A 16,882-nucleotide genomic window follows, 5' to 3' on the forward strand; every position below is an offset into this window, starting at 1 on the left:
CTGGATTTATTGTCAGCGCTGCTCTTTTTGCTCCCGTAGTGAAGTTCCTCTCAGTGCTATGTCAGAAGGGGAAAATGTCTCAGTTCTTCTACTACTAATTCCCCCCGAGTGGCATTACGGAAGAGCTGGAGAGACTTATGACTTCTTTCTGGCAGGCGACGCCTAACGAAATGTGCTTCCCATACATCCCCAGATCTCTGCAATACTAGAGCTTTACGATCACAAACCGCAAGGCCTCTCCTCGAGTAAATCTGCTGTCGCTCTTCTTCTTTCTGCAGACCTTTTTCTATCCTCTTTTTTAGTCCGTTTTTCTCTGGGACTTAATGCTGATGTTGCTCCTCGTTCCCAAGGGAAAAAACAACATATATATCGTCGCTGTCAGCCGGAAACCTGAAGAAAGCAAACCTTTTTAAAGGAAATAAAGAACGTCCTAAAGAGATTGAACCCGATGTTGGTATTCAGACTGAAGCCCATGTGGACAGTTTTTAATCCCTCTATAAAAACAAAACAAGTTCACCAGAGACCAACTGAGTGTTGATGGCGAACGTTAGCTAATTAGCTAGCAGCGTTAGCTATGTAGCTATACCTAGTTTAATTCAATCTTTTCTAACCTACTGATCAAACAAGCTAGCTAGTGAATGATGGATGGATGGATGGATGGATGGATGGATAGAGAGAGAGAAGGGGGGGGCATGGATGGATGGATGGATGGATGGATGGATAGAGAGAGAGGGGGGGGGGGGCGGGGATGGATGGATGGATGGATAGAGAGAGAGAGGGGGGGGCATGGATGGATGGATGGATGGATGGATGGATGGATGTCTCCGTTGCAGCAGCATAAAAACAAGGTAATGTAATTACAATTTAAAAAGAAAGTTAAAAACGTACAGAAAATAAAAACAAAATATAAAGCAGGATGATATATGTACAATAAGTGTGAAGGTGTGGAATATTAAATAGAATACATATAGAATGTACAGCATGGTTATAAGTCCAGTTATCACAGTGAAGCTATGGAGCAGAGAGTTATCTGCCAGCTAGCTATCTCCAACTGAGGGGCTAACCTAGGGACCACACTCAGCTCTCCTGTCAGTGTGCTAGTTAGCTAGCCAGCGTTCGCTACCCGTCCACCGAGTTAGCTAGCTTACCGCAGCTATCCAGCTTGCTCTCACCAAATAAGTGGTAATCTCCTCGACATCGACTGGCTGTTCATTTAAATTATTGTTCTTATTTCCCCCCCTATGGTCAGACTTGAAGTGTGGACATGTGTCTACGTTCAGGCAGTCAGAGTTATTATTAAAACAACTCCAAACTTCTCTGATTTACAAAAAAAAGAAAATGAAATATGAAAGGTTTTCCGCCCGACAGCAACAAGAAACCATTCCTACATCAGATTAACGCTTTCATTAGTGTGTAGACTAATGTTCCACTAAAGCCACCCGCTGACACTTCCTCGCTACCCATCTGTCCTCCGCCTGCTTGCCTCCCTCTCTGACCCCAAACACAAGGCTGGAAACATGTGAAGTTGGTCGGGTCCAACCTGGACCTGCGCAAGGTGTCGTGGAAAAAGCGAGTGGACATCATCCCCCACCGTCTCAGCACCGACACCGAGGCCAGCTCAGACGAGGCCCCCCGACAAAACTACGCCAAAACACCTCGTCCAGGTGAAGACCCTCAGGGCCGCAGACAGACAGCATGGCAGCTCTAATGCACGAGCGGCAGGGGTTCAGTCCCCAGAGAGGAGCTCTGGCATCAACTGCCCCACCTCCAGTTGATGATCGGGGGCAGGCTTTTCTGTCTGTCCTGAGGTGGCGATCATGAGGCTGTGTGTGTGTGTGTGTGTGTGTGTGTGTGTGTGTGTGTGTGTGTGTGTGTGTGTGTGTGTGTGTGTGTGTGTGTGTGTGTGTGTGTGTGTGTGTGTGTGTGTGTGTGTGTGTGTGTGAGGCTAAGTTACTGCGTGGCTGGATGGAAATAATGGCTTCTGAATTAACAGTCTCGTTTCTGCAGGGCAGTGTCAGTGATGACCTCTTCTCCTCACAGCTGTTTTTCCTTGTTTGTTTGTATGTTGTGATGCGGAGCACCTTATGAAACTGGTTTGTTAAAATATCCTTGTTAGCATTTAGCAGGTTCAACACATCAGTTTAAAAAAAGTCAAGGCAGCAACAGATCTGTAGATGTGGATGTCACCGACTACAGACTAAAGAACAAACTGAAAATACTCAACTTAAAGATTGTAAATCTTTCTCAGATTGAGTGCATCTGATGAGCTGCCTTTGTCAAAGTGAAAGGAGAACTACAGTTTGTTTTATCATGCGACTCCACCATGTTGGTCTTGCCCTTTATCTGGAGTCTAAAGCTTGGAAAAAGAGATCTAGTTTTAGGAAAAATCACGTCTTCCCGACTTAAGCAGCATCTTGAAACTTCTGTTAGATCGTGTTAATAAGTGCTATATAAAGAGTGTATTATTATTATCAACCACACCAGATACGTTTTGAACCTTCATTGCACAACATTAGAGCCTAAAATCCATCCTAAAAAACTACACAGAATACTTTCTACTAAACATAGTCTGGCAGTGTGTTTCTGTAACTGGTCGGACTGGAGTCTGCTGCTGCTTCCTCTTCAGACCGGGCCTGGTTCTGGGTGCTTGATGTGTTGATCCAATGCTAACTGCTAAATGTGCTACTTCCTGTGCTATATTATATATTCCATATTTCCACAGATTACACCATGAATGGAAAATGGGATACGAGCTTCCAGTTCCCGGGGGGGTCGTCGTCGTCTCGTAACCTGTCGATTTCTTCGTCTCCGAGGTCGACGCTGAGCCCTAACTACAAAGGGGGTGGCGGCGGCTCCTTCACCACAGAGACATCCACCACCTACATGACCGGGCCAGGTACCAAAATGATGTCATTATTTACCTTTAAAACTATTTCTTTTGGGATATTCAACAAAAGCCAAAGTAACTGGAGGTCTAAGTGAATACCTTCACAAGGAGGCTTTGTTTTGGGATCGGTTTGTTTGGATTACCATAAAACAGTGCGTTGATTTAAGATGAATAAAACTTGGTTATCAAGTGGTCCATAAGCATGTGCACGAAATGTTAGCACGACACCATGCCCCATCTTCAGGACAGAAATAAAACAGCACGTCTCATTTTCAGATGGGAATCCCCACATTCTGCAGGAGATGCAGCGATTTCATGCACATATTCCAGTGTGTTTGTATCCTCTCTCCGGTCGTGGGAGGCTACAGCATTAGCCGCCTTTAGCTTAGTGGTGGTGGAGTCATGTGACCGTGCTGTAGCTCCTTTATAGTTAGCTTTTTACTTCAGAAAGCGTTTATTTATGGTCCATAAAACAACGCTATGTCTCTTAAAAGTGTTGTGAAGGATGTGGATCCCCAAAACCTCTGCAGCAGTTTCGTGCATTTATTCAGTGTTCTCTTTATGCTCTCTCTTAGGAGGCTCTCGTAGGACTGAGATGACGTACGGCGGAGGAGGTGTAAGCCCAGGAGGTCTGGGTGTTGGAGGAGGAGGGTATAGTGTTGGAGGAGGAGGGTATAGTGTTGGAGGAGGAGGGTATAGTGTTGGAGGAGGAGGAGTGCACACATCAGAAGTCATCATGAGGAAGCACTCGGAGAACCGGGCTTACACCGAGGAAAACATCCGAGACTCCATCGTGATGGGAGACTTGACGGGGAAGTTCCCTGATCCAGGTACCTTTTTAGACTTTTATTCCAAAGTACATATTCTGTCCTCACTGAATTCCACTTCTCAGTTATCCAGTGAGATAAACACCTCCATACAGGACCTCTGGGGACCACCAGGTGATGCTTTGCTACTATGAGCAGGGCTTATCTTATCTTGAGAAGTGGAATTCAGTGAGGCCAGTAAAAGGGAAGAGGTAAAGCCTTCTCGATGGCACAGGATGAGCTTCACAGGAAATGCTTACTGCAATATGGGAAATAACCAGATAGAACAGTACATTTGAAAATAAATGGTAAAAGCAAACTTTATTGGAGACGGTTTGCACAGCGCATGATTAGCTTGTGTTAGCAGGTTTGGGGCTGTTGGCTGCTGATGTGTTTGCAGGAGCTATGCTGACTATCGCTGTTTCTCCCTCCCTTTTTATTCCATCTGCACCTCCTCCTACCTACCGTGCTCCCTCATCTTTTCCTGGGCCTCCTCCTCCTTTGCTCAATGCGCCATCAGGTGGTTTCGGCTACAATGCGATGCAGAGCAGCTCTCAGTTCAGCTACAGCCTCTCTCAGGGCTCCAGAGCTCGGACCGGGTCTTCAGACGTCAACGAGGCGCTTTATAGTCTGGACAGGGTGCTGCAGGGTGAGTCTGCAATGCATGGGTGTGAAGTGCTCCGCATCATCTTTATAGAGTGGTGCAGGAACAAACATTGTTTTGCACAGAGGTCATCTTCTGAAAAATCCATTGAACCAGGAAGATGCTGCCTTCAGGGACCAACAGAAATGAGACCACTGCACCACTATCTCCTTTTTAAAGATCTTAACTTATTGTATTTTTAAAATGTATTTATCTGTATTCAGTAAGGTCCGTGTTTGTCTCTCTTCAGACGCTCGTCTCTCTCCGGGGGTCCCGGACACTCCCAGCAGACTGGTATTCTCGGCTCTGGGCCCAACAGCCCTCAAAGTCAGCTGGCAAGAGCCCCATTGTGAGAAGGACATCCTGGGCTACTGCGTTCTCTACCAGCAGATCAGTGGAGGTACAATAATCCTGCAAGAAAAATATCTGTCATAAAGAATTCCCTTCTCTGTGTCTTGGCCTTTCGTCCACACCCAACAGGAGTTGAATTTACTTCTCGACAGGGAGGATTTCAGAGAGTTGGTGTACAGTCTTGGGTTTTTTTTTTTTTCACCTCCTCTTCCGTTAACCTGATTTCTGTTCCTCCTGCAGGAGATGTGAAGCGCATCAACGTGACGAACCCGGGAGAGAATGCGGTGCTGATCCAGGATCTGCTGCCCAACCAGTCGTACCTGTTCAAAGTGAAGGCTCAGAGTCAGGAGGGCTGGGGGCCAGAGAGGGAGGGAGTCATCACCATCGAGTCTGCCGTCGACCCCATGAGCCCAATGAGCCCCATGCCAGGTACTTACCCAGTACATTTACTCAAGTAGTTACTCAAGTACAGTTTTGAAGTCAAATTCTGAGAAAAACGTCCAATTCTCATCTGTATTTACTTCTGTTCCTTTTTCTGGGTTTTTAGGTCACAAATTCTTAGATTTCCTATAAACACCAAACCTTTTTATTCAGTTATTAGAAGTAAAATGTGTCTTTGTTCGCAATAGGTTCTCCGTTCACACTCAGTACTCCAAGTGCTCCTGGTCCGCTGGTCTTCACGGCTCTGAGTCCAGATTCCCTGCAGCTCAGCTGGGAAAAACCAAGGAAACCCAACGGCGACATCCTGGGATACATCGTCACCTGCGACCAGCTGCACGGTGGAGGTTAGGCTTTCAGGATAAATGGGCTGAATTTTTTTTACCAATAGTCTCTACTGAACTCAAATAAATTCTGCTTCCCGTTAAAATCAAGTCGAACTCTGAAAATCAAGTCAAACTCTGAAAAAAAAGTCAAACTGTGAGAAAGTTATATTCTGATTCCGAGAGAAAACATATTCTGAGAAAAAACACACTTAGATATTTAGTTTTCCGTTCGTTAGGTTCCTCTCTTTGCTTTATTCTGAAATACATTTCCTGTGGTTTTCTTCAGGAGACGTCCGCTCCTTCCAGGTGAATGGCGACAGCTCTGAGACGAGTCTGACCGTCCCGAATCTGACGGAAAACGTACCGTATAAATTCAAAGTCCAGGCCCGAACCACACAGGGCTTCGGACCAGAGAGGGAGGGCATCATCACCATCGAGTCTCAGGACGGAGGTAGTTTAATGCTATAGCTATGCATTGAATATAATATGAAATATCCATGTACTAATATCCATGTACCTTCACAGTTTATTCCCTAAATGTTATCCAAGTATTTGATTCCTTCCTCTTTCCTTTTAGGCTCTATGTCTCAGTACAACAGTCAGTCGATGTCGAGGAGAGAAGTTTTCCAGTTGCCCACAGATGTCAGTACTCTGACCAACGTCTCCCACACCATGATCAACGACCCCTACTACTCAGGTACAAATAAACACTTTTCAAAAAGTATCTGAAAAGTATTACGTCAATTGTATGTATCAATCATATGTCAATAATAAGCTAAAGGAGGCTAATGTTGGGCTATAAAGGAACTACAGCACGGTCACATGACTTCACGTCACCACCGCTAAGCTAAAGGCGGCTAAGGTTGGGCTATAAAGGAACCACAGCACGGTCACATGACTTCACGTCACCACCGCTAAGCTAAAGGAGGCTAATGTTGGGCTATAAAGGAACTACAGCACGGTCACATGACTTCACGTCACCACCGCTAAGCTAAAGGAGGCTAATGTTGGGCTATAAAGGAACTACAGCACGGTCACATGACTTCACGTCACCACCGCTAAGCTAAAGGAGGCTAATGTTGGGCTATAAAGGAACTACAGCACGGTCACATGACTTCACGTCACCACCGCTAAGCTAAAGGCGGCTAATGTTTGGCTATAGAGGAACTACAGCACGGTCACATGACTTCAGGTCGCCACCGCTAAGCTAAAGGAGGCTAATGTTTGGCTATAGAGGAACTACAGCACGGTCACATGACTTCAGGTCGCCACCGCTAAGCTAAAGGGGGCTAATGTTGGGCGTGGTAACGTGTCCTATCATTTATGCACTTGTTAGCAACCAGCTTCTTTAAATTCACCAGTGGGATTAAAATGCTGACTATCAAGGCTTTTTGAACTCATTCCTGCACCTCTCTATAAAAATAATGCTTTTCTTTTCTCTAGGTGACGGGATGATGATGACCACGCAGCACATGGAGACGAGTGGCATGGTGACCCGGCAGGTCACTAAGGAGGTCGTTCAGAGGAGCGTCATCGGAGGATCCACCGTCACCAAGCAGATGTTTTATGAATCTTAATAACCCAAAATGTAAAAGCCCAAATAATTCAACATGATGAGGAATCATATCTGAGATTCTCTTTTACAAAGAGCGCTCGCACATAATCGGTGTATCTCTCTATACCTGTGTGTTTAAGCAAGATTATGGGACCAATAGATGTCTGTTACAAATTGTGGCCACTTTTCTATCAATTTCAACATTTTTTTTCACAGTTTCTTTTGATTTTATTTGTGGTTTCTCACACTTGGGCTTTAAATCAGCAGTAATCCGACTGAATTAATCCAAAGTGACCATGTCTCACCCTGTCCTTACGAGGCATTCAAAGGTAGTCTGTTTTAAATGCAGATGGTTCATCATTTTTACCAAAAGCAGTCTTATCATGAGTATTAAAGTGGTTTATCTGGGACTTTTGTTCATAGATTTGTATTATATTAAAAGTGCTTTATTGTTTTTCAAAGTATATTTTATACTTTACAAGATTTTAACATAAATGTACTATGTGGTTTTTTTTCTGCCGGCTTTTTAACCAGACAATGAGAAGGGAGAAGTGACGTAGTATGGGATCATGGTAGACTTTAATGAATGATCCATATTGGTCTCCTCTCCAAAAGAAATATTGATTGGTAAAAAACACTGAATAAAGCAGTGTGTTTCATGGAGAGGCTAGAGCGGAATGCTAACGTTAGCTTAGCCTTTTCTGTTTCTCTGGTAACTTGTGATCCAGATGTTTAGAAGGTTTTTTTTTAATCAGGAGCCACATTATCCTAACATGTTTCCTCCTCTTGCCTTAGTTATTAAAACTGGTAATACACAATAAAGGAGTTGGTTTTAGGTTCAGTATTTCATGGAGAGGCTACGAGCTAATGGCTAATGTTAGCTCAGCCTGTTGTTTCTGATAACTGAAGATGTTCAGAAGGTTTTTTTATCAGGAGCCTAACCATCATTACAGTTCTCCTCTTCTCGTCTTAATGATTAAAACTGTTGAAATACAGAATAAAGCAGTTTGTTTTCAATTCAGTATTTCCATGATAGGCCTATACAGGAAGGTGGAGAGGCTACGAGCTAAAAGCTAACGTTAGCGCAGCCTGTTTCTCTGAATACTTAAGATCCAGACATTCAGAAGATTTTAAATAAGGGGCCAAATAACCCTCACGGGTCTCCTCTCCCAAACAAGCAGCCCCAGTGATTAAAAACAGTAAGAACACAGAATAAAGCAGTTTAGATGTTAAAAGTCAGTGTTTTCCCAATGCAGTTTGGATGCAGCTAACGATAGCTCAGGTTGTTTCTCTGATAACTTCAGACCCAGGCTTCCTATGTCTACGAACCTTCATCTGGAGTTAGAAAGCACCAAGATATTGCAAGTGTGTGTTAAAAAGATGGCTTGACCTCGATAAAAAGTCAATGTATGACAGCTTCTGGTAAACAATGCAGACTCGTGCTCAAAGGGGAGAGGAAACACAGATACCTTCATTAAAATGCCCAATTTCTTGAAAAACAAACACAGGTCCAGTGGTCTTTAAACATTTTAATGCAGCAATGTAATAAATGATACCTTTAAGCAGACTGACATTAAATGTAATGCCAAATATTGAGTTTTATATGCACATTTCCTACTGACACGCATGATTTTACAATACTCACACATGATCAAAAACCTTTTTTAAAGATGTTTTATACTTAGAAAATGTGGTACTGCTTTAAGTGGATATGCGTTCTTACTCTGCAAGGCTTTTTGTATTTTTGCATTTTAAATAGATAAACTTTTAAGGAATTTAAGAGACATGGTATGTAAAGACGGAAAGATTGTATGTGCTTCAACGCAACTCCTACTGTATTTTGGCTTCACATTGATGGTTGAAAGGGATTCTGTAAACATATTTTGAGAGGGGTTTTCAGTAAGAAAACTTGATGTGGACACGTGTTTGAACATTCACCAAAAACACTCAGTTTCATTTAACAACATGCATGACTTACCTTTAAACAGTTGAGCACTTCTTTTGTATTCTATTGCAAAAAATAAAGATTTAAAACAAATACATTCCAGTGTTTCTCTATTCCTGTGACGAAGACAAGTTGGAGGGGTCGTTAATGTATTGATGTTGCAGGTATAAACTCAACACAGCTGCGTCTGTATATCTGCACTGAGGCTCTTCAGTAGCTGCCTGCACACTGACTTCATGCTTTATAACATTTGTGAAGTTTTTCTAGTCATTTTAAAAAGCAATTAATAATACATAAGTGGCATAAAGACCTTGCAACTACAGACTTGGTGTTAGGTTTTCACTGAAAATGGAAAGAAAAGTTTTACTATCCTCGCAGGTCAAGAACTCAACCTTTTTCAAGACTTATTGGACAAACACATGTCTCTCCAGGTCTATACCTGGCTGTTTTTTAGGGGCTCCCTAATTAAGCAAAGCAACACTATGCTATCCATCGACTGCTAACACCTCGCGTGTCGCTAAGATGCGTCAAAGGTGAGTTTACTGAGCCCTAAAACACGCTTCGCATCACCAGGGAGTCTCGAGCTGTGACGGTATTAATGGGAACTACAGCACCTGCGATACTGTAGAAAAACGTGTGTGTTTTCAGAGTTATGGTGTTGAAAGTCAAGTAGCATTTGTTGTGGCAACAATGCAAAAGACTAAGTTGTTGATTTTATTTGAGTTTTCTATTCGTGTAATGTGTGTGGGTCGTTTTGAATTCATTTTGAATAAACACCAGTCACACAACATCATACCATCGGAAGCCAAACAAGTCATCACAGCTGTCAGTAAAATACATGGAAAGATAAAACATTGAGCTGTGTGTTTAAAGGCGTCTCAGTGGCTGAACAATCCGAAACCAGCGCACAAAATGTGTATTCGCTCGCAGCAGATAAAAGCACAGAAGATTTAGAAGTGGTTGCAGGTCAGGTCCTCCGTGAACGTTGTGTTGTGAATATGTTGATTTCACGAACACAAAACGCTGCAGGTCAAACTCGCGCGAGCAAAGCGATGCAACTCTTCCCTTTGCGTCCGGTGTGAACGCTCCTTGAGTCCCAAACCAGCGCACAAGATTCAGATTCGCCAGCAGCAGAATCCAAGCACAAGTGTTGGTGGTTCAGGTCCAGAGGCAGGGCCCGGTGCAGAGGCACGGCTGCCTGACGTCCGCCGGCCGGATCACCAGATCGTTGACCACCTCCACCGTCCCGAACACCGGGAACAGTTTCTCCGTGAACGTGTCGTTGAAGGTGTAGAGGTGCGAGCGTTTCTCCACGTCATAGAAGGACAGCTGGCCCAGCTCGTAGTCCAGGTAAACGCCCACCTTCCTGGGCACCCGGCTGCGGGTCAGCGGCGTGGCGGGCACCGTCAGAGCCTTCAGATCCGAACCCCTCTCCAGACGGAGGGTTAAGTATCCCGAGTCTGTGGTGAGCGATCGGTAGCCCTGCCTCACCGCGGACGCCTTCGCCACGCCGAGCCTCCAGTCCCGCTGCCCGACCTCCACCTCCCAGTAATGGCGTCCGGAGGTGAAGCCCTCCTGGCCCGCTGCGCACCACCAGCCGTTGAAGCGCCGCTGGCACCGCGGGACGTCCCGATGCTCGAGGCCGCAACGCATCTGCTTATCGTCGCCGGAGATGATTAGGTCCGGGTTCGCCGAGTCCGAGTCCAGCTTCACTTCCTCTGTGGCAGGAAGTGCAAAACAGAAATCCACTTATCCTCTGTGTTTAAGATACAGGTACACATGTAACTTATGTCATCATCAATGCCGTACCTGAACTGCCTGTCATTTATATAACACTGTGTTATGCTATAGGGGTCATGCAGTCAGATTGCTATCCCTTTAAGAGAGAGAGAGAGAGAGGGGTGTGGCGCCTGCATGTGTGGGTGGGCCTGGTAGAGGAAGGGGTGAGCGAGCGTGGGTTGGTGGTGTTGGAGAAGATCAAAAGGAAGCAGCAGAAAAAGTATATACGTCCATGAAGTGTTTTTCCTGTAAGTTAAGAACCTGAATAAATGCCACGGCCTCCCTGCCTTATTTTGCAAAGCTGGGTTATTGAACCTCGACCCTGGAAGACTACAGAGAGTCTTCCCCCGTTCTCCTCGACTGCGGCCTGGGACAGTGACAGGAACGTTCAACAAGTGTATCTGCTCCTTGTTAGATGCATGTGTGCACAGTTTAGCCTTTTAGATAACTCTGGCTCTCTGCTGCACTTCAATGCACTGCATGCATTTTAACCTGTCAGCTGATTTAGTTTTGAATTTGCACTATCCTCCTTTTTATGCACAATTTTATCGTCCTTTAATCTAAATGGATTTTTAAATGCCTATTCTCTGGTTTGTTTTGAAGTCTTTTACTGTAGGCCTACTCTGAGGGAGATCCATTTTCTGTGAGTATTTAAGAGATGTCTGTCTCGAGATTGTTTAAAAGTGTGATTTCTTACCGGCAGCGTCACAAATCCAGTTCCACACTGTAAAGAACAGAAGAGGTCTTTAAAACATCTGTACAATAAATACCTTTTTATACCATCATCATTGTTCAAACGGCCATGTATCTGCATAGTTATCAACTATTACATTAACTGCAAGCTGTCTTAATAACTAACTGCATTGTGACATATACCATAATGACCTTATTCATGTTATCGTCAGGATCAGGATTAAGTTCAGTTCAGTTTGGGTAAAATGGTGCATAAATAAACAATAAAAGCACAAAAATTACAAAAAAAAACAAACAAGTGTAAAAGAAATCCTTATATATAAAGAATACAATAATATGACACATTAATGTGAGTAAAGCACGTACAGTATATCTATATTAGAAGTGCAGATATAACGTGGTACTACTGTGTATCAATGTAAACACCCATAATAATGTTGAAGAGTCGCGTGCAGAGAGGTTTTCCCAAAGGTGTGCATTATGTAACACAAGGGTAAAATAATGTGACGATTTAAGATCAAATAACTCCAGTCGCTGTGATCTCATTTCACTACAATCCCTCCTTTCCTACTCACCGCTGTGGGGGATGTATCGTGCAGCGTCTGCAAGAAGAACAGACTTCATTACAATCACTCATCACCTTCATCACCAGCCTTTCATCACGCAGCGACCCTGATTAGCTCTCATGAAAGCGTCTCGTCAGGTTTCCCTTGAAGCGTGCAGACATGTAATCAGGATCCCTCAGTGTGCACGGCCCTTCATTCAGAGTAACACCAGACACTTTGAGACACACTCACCTATCTTCTGGCTGCGCTGCTTCCTCACCAGCCACTGCTTAGTCACGTCCTCCTAGAGGATTCAGAAACGTTAATGATGTGTTTCAAGCTTCTGCACTTCATAACTGACGTAAAAACAATGTATTTATATTTCCTTTCAGAGGAATTAACGGACAAAGTTAGTAAAGAACACTGAAATGTGGATTTTTGTATTTCTGCACACTACTTGTCCTCCTCTCATAGGATTATTTAACATTTCTCTACTTTTTATTTGCACTTTTAATAATATATACAGGGTGAGCAGCTTTCTGATTTAATTTGTATTTCAGGATTTATTTTATACCTGTAATTTAAATAGCATTTGTATTTTATCTAATTTACGTTTTAATTCTTGCTTCCACTTGAGATCTCTCTCTGTATTCAACATTATATATTAAAAACTGGGCAATAAACCACATGTATAATTCTGAATCTGATGATAACACGAGGTTGAAATCTGAAATAAATGATATTATGGAAGCTAAATATTCTCAAACTCTCTAAGTTAAGCACTGCTTTTGAATTAAGTGACTGCTTATCCTGTCAGTTGTTCATTTCTCTTGACGAATCCTTAAAAAAACCTAAAGGCTGATTGTTGATGTCTTCTTTCCTCTACAAAACCAGCCATGCTATGAAACCGAACTCTTAAAATGCAGCATTGCTTGTAAATTCAATGACTGCTCATCCTATCACCGCTGATCAAGGAGCAACCCCGAACCAGACGGTCTTATCAGGCTACAAACGGACATCCAGACCTTGAGGGGTCTGTCTGCGTTCATCACGGCCAGGATAACGAGCTCCATGGCGGGCAGCAGGTTGGGGAGGCGGCCCCTCTTCCACTGGAGCTCCAGGTCGTCCAGCACCATGAGCACCGGCTCGCCCGGCCAGACGGTGTTCTGCTGAACAAAGACCAGCGTTACTCAGAGAGGCATTTAATCATCTCTATCAGATCGCTCTCAATCACCACCCTGCGGTCACCTGAGGTCTGCTTCTGATCTCCCGAGTCCAGTCCATGATGACTCGTTTGTGGGGCCCCATGTCGCCCTCCCCCCCGGCCTCCAGCATGCACAGGAGGTGTCCTTTCCAGTCCTTCTTCTCCGGTTTCTCATACTGGTTTACAGACGGGATGAGCCTCGGCTGGGGAGAAAAACAACAAGAGCATTGATTGAAACAAACACAATCAGAAAGGCTTTGACAATGAGTCGTTTGTGAGCAAATTAGCAACTGAAACCAGCTGATTTTGAGCCTGTTTTATATCAAAATCAAGTGTAGCGTGATGCAAAAACACCAAGTTATTCTAGCTTGAAACTGAGATTTTAGTGACTTGTTTGTTGAAATATAAAGTATGATAAACTGTCGTACCTGCACTCTCTGCTCCAGCTCGGCCGCCCACTCCACGATAAAATCCCGACACACTGCGGCCGGCCAGACGTCCTCACTGGTCCAGATGTGGCTGAGGATGCTCGACCTCTGTGGTTAAGACATAAAGAGCAGAATGTATAAACTCTAAGTGTTTGTTTAGTGCAGAAAGAAAGGATATCAGAGGAGAGCTTACCTGGCAGATTTTGTTGAGTTCCCGGGCTAACTCCATGATGAACAGCTGACTCTCCACCAGCGGCTCCTTCTTCTCCAGCTTCACTCGCTTACGAGACTCCTGGAGCAGAGAAATGAAGTAATATAAAATAATGTCACTAATCCTACGATATGATAATAAGTTATCGAAGTTTTGTACGGTATAAAGCCATAAAATGGTCTTAAAATCACCGTTACTGTTGATGAAATATTAGAATAAAATCAAGATAAAATATAATTCATATTAAGATTAAATTAGAAGAATAATAAGCAAAAAAAAGAAGTAATAATAACACCCACATTTGCATCGTGCACATACACAATACCTGTAGCAGCCTTGTATTTTATACATCTGCATGATATGTTGACCCTGAATTAAAAAGGTTGGACGTCTTCATGAATTGTTTTGATAGAAATCAACACCTCTCACATTATTATTATTATATCCACAAAGAAATGTGTTTTCTGACAAAAGACATTTTGGAGCAAATGCAGTCCTAGTGTTTTCAGAGACGGGATGGATACCTTGAGGCGGGTCTTGAGCTTCTTGGCCGGCTCGATAAGGAACTGCAGACATTCCTTCATCATGGTGGAGGCCGGAGAGCTGGACGGACGCCCTGTGATGATAATAAAAAGGCTTCAGTACGGAGGCTGAAGAGCCGCTGCCTGCATCGCCCACACAGACCCAGGAGGGAGCAGAAACTGGTAATTTATGAGAGGTGGCAAAAGCACTGCAGAACTTTCATTATCACAGCTCTGCACAGCACTTTGTGTGAGGAAGAGGAGGAGGAGGAGGAGGAGGAGGGTACCACGCATTGGTAGAAAAGAGACGGACCACCCACACGAACCACAATGTAGAAACAGGCAAAAAAATATTGCACAGGAACAGGATTTCCTGACAGGTCGATGGCGATGCATCTTGATCACGGCCTTGAAATTGGAAATTCATTCCCAAGGAGATCTGAGGCAGCAGCCTTTTTTTAAACACTGCGGAGGCAACGCTGGACCACATTTCTGTTGATTCAGCAGCCTTGTTAGAGGCACTGAGGGAGCTTCTGTTCTTTCTGAGGACGCCAATGCATGCTGGCAGTCATTGTTCAGTCAAGGACTGAAGAGAATATATGAGGGGGGGTAAACTCTGGCAAGGATAATGCATCCCCGTTGAGGCCAAACACACAGAAAGTTGACCTTTTGATGAGGTTGGAGGATGGTCACTGTATGCAAATGCTTTAAAGGGCAGAAGCTGGGAGACAGAATAAGTATGAAACACAGAACACAGTCTCCTTTCAGACTAATGCAAAGAGAACCATCTTTCTTTCTGCAGTTTTCTACTAAATTCACCAAAGGTTAGCATGACATAATGCCTCATTTGCATATTTTGACATGACATTTCAGAAACGTGTAATATAAATGCATGCAAAACATTGCAATGCCCTGGTTAGCCCCCGTAACGTGCCTTCAGTGGGGTGTAAACCACCATTAGGGCTTCATGTTACTAACTTTGCCTGTTTCGTATCAACATCTTTTCCTTAAAATGTCTCCAGATAATCATCTTTACCTGACCTTGTTTTCTTGACTATTTTAAACTTTTTGAAAGTCATTCCTCTCTACATTTTGAGGCTGTTTATAGAGGTTGAACAGCCCTCACACTCATTCATACACGCTTTATTACTAAAAACAACAGACGCAGTATTTTCAGATTTATGGAATACAAAGAGTCTGTCAAAACATTTGACTCTAACATGTCAACAAAATAACTCAATCATTTTGAACCTGGCTTCATCCAAGGCTCAGCTTTCTGTTCTCCAATATGCAAATTAGGATGTATTTAATGAATGCCTCAACGCTATACAACATTTAAGAGAACTTGTAATAACGACTGTAAGGACATTATCCCCCCTCAATATACGGGGTCAGAGTTTCTGTTTTGCCAGTGGAAGCAGGGAGAGGTGGCATTAGAACTGATTAGAGAAAATCCAGGATTACCTCCCCTGCCTCTGCTGTAATAACACCGAGAGTGGCTTCTATTTTAGGACTGACGACCAACCTCTGCAGGGGAAACATGCACATAATGTACAAACAACTGTGCTATAAAGGCTAATATCAGTCTATGATTACATGCACAAATGTGAGGAACATCTGCAAACCTTCATTGTTTTTATCCATGGAAATTGTAAAATGTGCTCCGTTTTAAATTAAATAAATACAAATAAAACAGTTTATGTAAAGATGGAGACTTGACTACTTTAATAAATATATGAGTCATATACATTCATTTTATGGTGCATTTAGGACAAAAGGGAAATTCAAAGTCCTTTACATAAGCATAACAAATACAATTTAAAACAATAAAGGAAAAGAGAAAATCAGTTTGGGAAACACAGTTGATTTATATAATAGGACATATTTAAATATAATTGAAGTATAAATATTTGTACTACGTAATAATTCGTGCACATGAAGTTGTTGAAGACGCATTCTTGTGTCTTTAACTGATCATCTTACAGCCATAAAGCGATTTCTTTCTGCTGAAATTCACGTGTTTTTATCTTAAAAGAAAGCCGAATTTCTTACCAGTTTTATGGGTGAATTTTCCGGGTCAGTTTGCAGCCGCTGCTCTGAGAGGTAGTCTCTGGATTTGGTCTCATTCAGTGATCCTGCAGCTGTGAGCTCCTGCAGACAGACACGCGCAGCTTCCTACACACCAACTGCGGCACGAGAGGCACAGCTCGCGCTCTTATCCACTGGAGCTGCAGTTTCGCAGAATTATCGCGAGAGGTCGTTGTAGCGTCAACGAGACTGCCAACAGGTACTCATAATATTGTTTTTATTTAAATACTATTATATATATGTGTAATTATTTTCTAAAAAAGTGGGAGAAGTACTCAGATCTTGTACTTGTGCTACTTAAAAGTAGAAGTACCAGGGTGTAAGAATACTTGTGGGTAGCTTGTGAATTTAGGTGTAACTAAAGTCTGATTTACAGGCTGATTATATTTCACATCATTAATCCAAACCTGTAAAGTAACTACAGCTATTAAATACATGAAGCGGAGTAAAAGTACTCCATTC

General features: G+C 43.2%; 2 protein-coding genes across 4 annotated transcripts in view; one reads left to right on the forward strand and one right to left on the reverse strand.

Moving 5' to 3' along the window:
* itgb4 (integrin, beta 4) overlaps positions 1-9,048 on the forward strand; it is a 29,218-nt gene extending 20,170 nt beyond the window's left edge. Inside the window, 9 exon segments of the mRNA XM_063893103.1 lie at positions 2,723-2,896; positions 3,463-3,717; positions 4,214-4,342; positions 4,587-4,736; positions 4,928-5,116; positions 5,317-5,472; positions 5,738-5,902; positions 6,029-6,148; positions 6,895-9,048. Coding sequence (XP_063749173.1) covers positions 2,723-2,896; positions 3,463-3,717; positions 4,214-4,342; positions 4,587-4,736; positions 4,928-5,116; positions 5,317-5,472; positions 5,738-5,902; positions 6,029-6,148; positions 6,895-7,028 — 1,472 coding nt within the window. The 3' untranslated portion in view covers positions 7,029-9,048.
* Positions 8,406-16,519, reverse strand: zgc:194990 (uncharacterized protein LOC568410 homolog). Of its 3 annotated transcripts, none has more exons than XM_063893104.1 (10): positions 16,385-16,519; positions 14,336-14,427; positions 13,794-13,892; positions 13,601-13,708; positions 13,217-13,375; positions 12,994-13,137; positions 12,221-12,272; positions 11,999-12,025; positions 11,428-11,454; positions 8,406-10,669 (listed from the first exon to the last, which is right to left on the reverse strand). In XM_063893104.1, the coding sequence occupies exons 2-10, from the start codon at positions 14,396-14,398 to the stop codon at positions 10,110-10,112; spliced, it is 1,239 nt and encodes a 412-aa protein (XP_063749174.1). In that variant the 5' UTR covers positions 14,399-14,427; positions 16,385-16,519; the 3' UTR covers positions 8,406-10,109. The 3 variants fall into 3 exon arrangements, with proteins under 3 accessions (XP_063749174.1, XP_063749176.1, XP_063749175.1); XM_063893105.1 differs by having other exon boundaries at positions 8,407-10,669; positions 12,994-13,134; XM_063893106.1 differs by lacking the exon at positions 16,385-16,519 and having other exon boundaries at positions 12,994-13,134; positions 14,336-14,425.
* Positions 16,520-16,882: the final 363 nt, after the last annotated feature.

The sequence above is a fragment of the Eleginops maclovinus genome, chromosome 10 (assembly GCF_036324505.1).
Source record: "Eleginops maclovinus isolate JMC-PN-2008 ecotype Puerto Natales chromosome 10, JC_Emac_rtc_rv5, whole genome shotgun sequence".
Classification (NCBI taxonomy): Eukaryota; Metazoa; Chordata; class Actinopteri; order Perciformes; family Eleginopidae; genus Eleginops; species Eleginops maclovinus.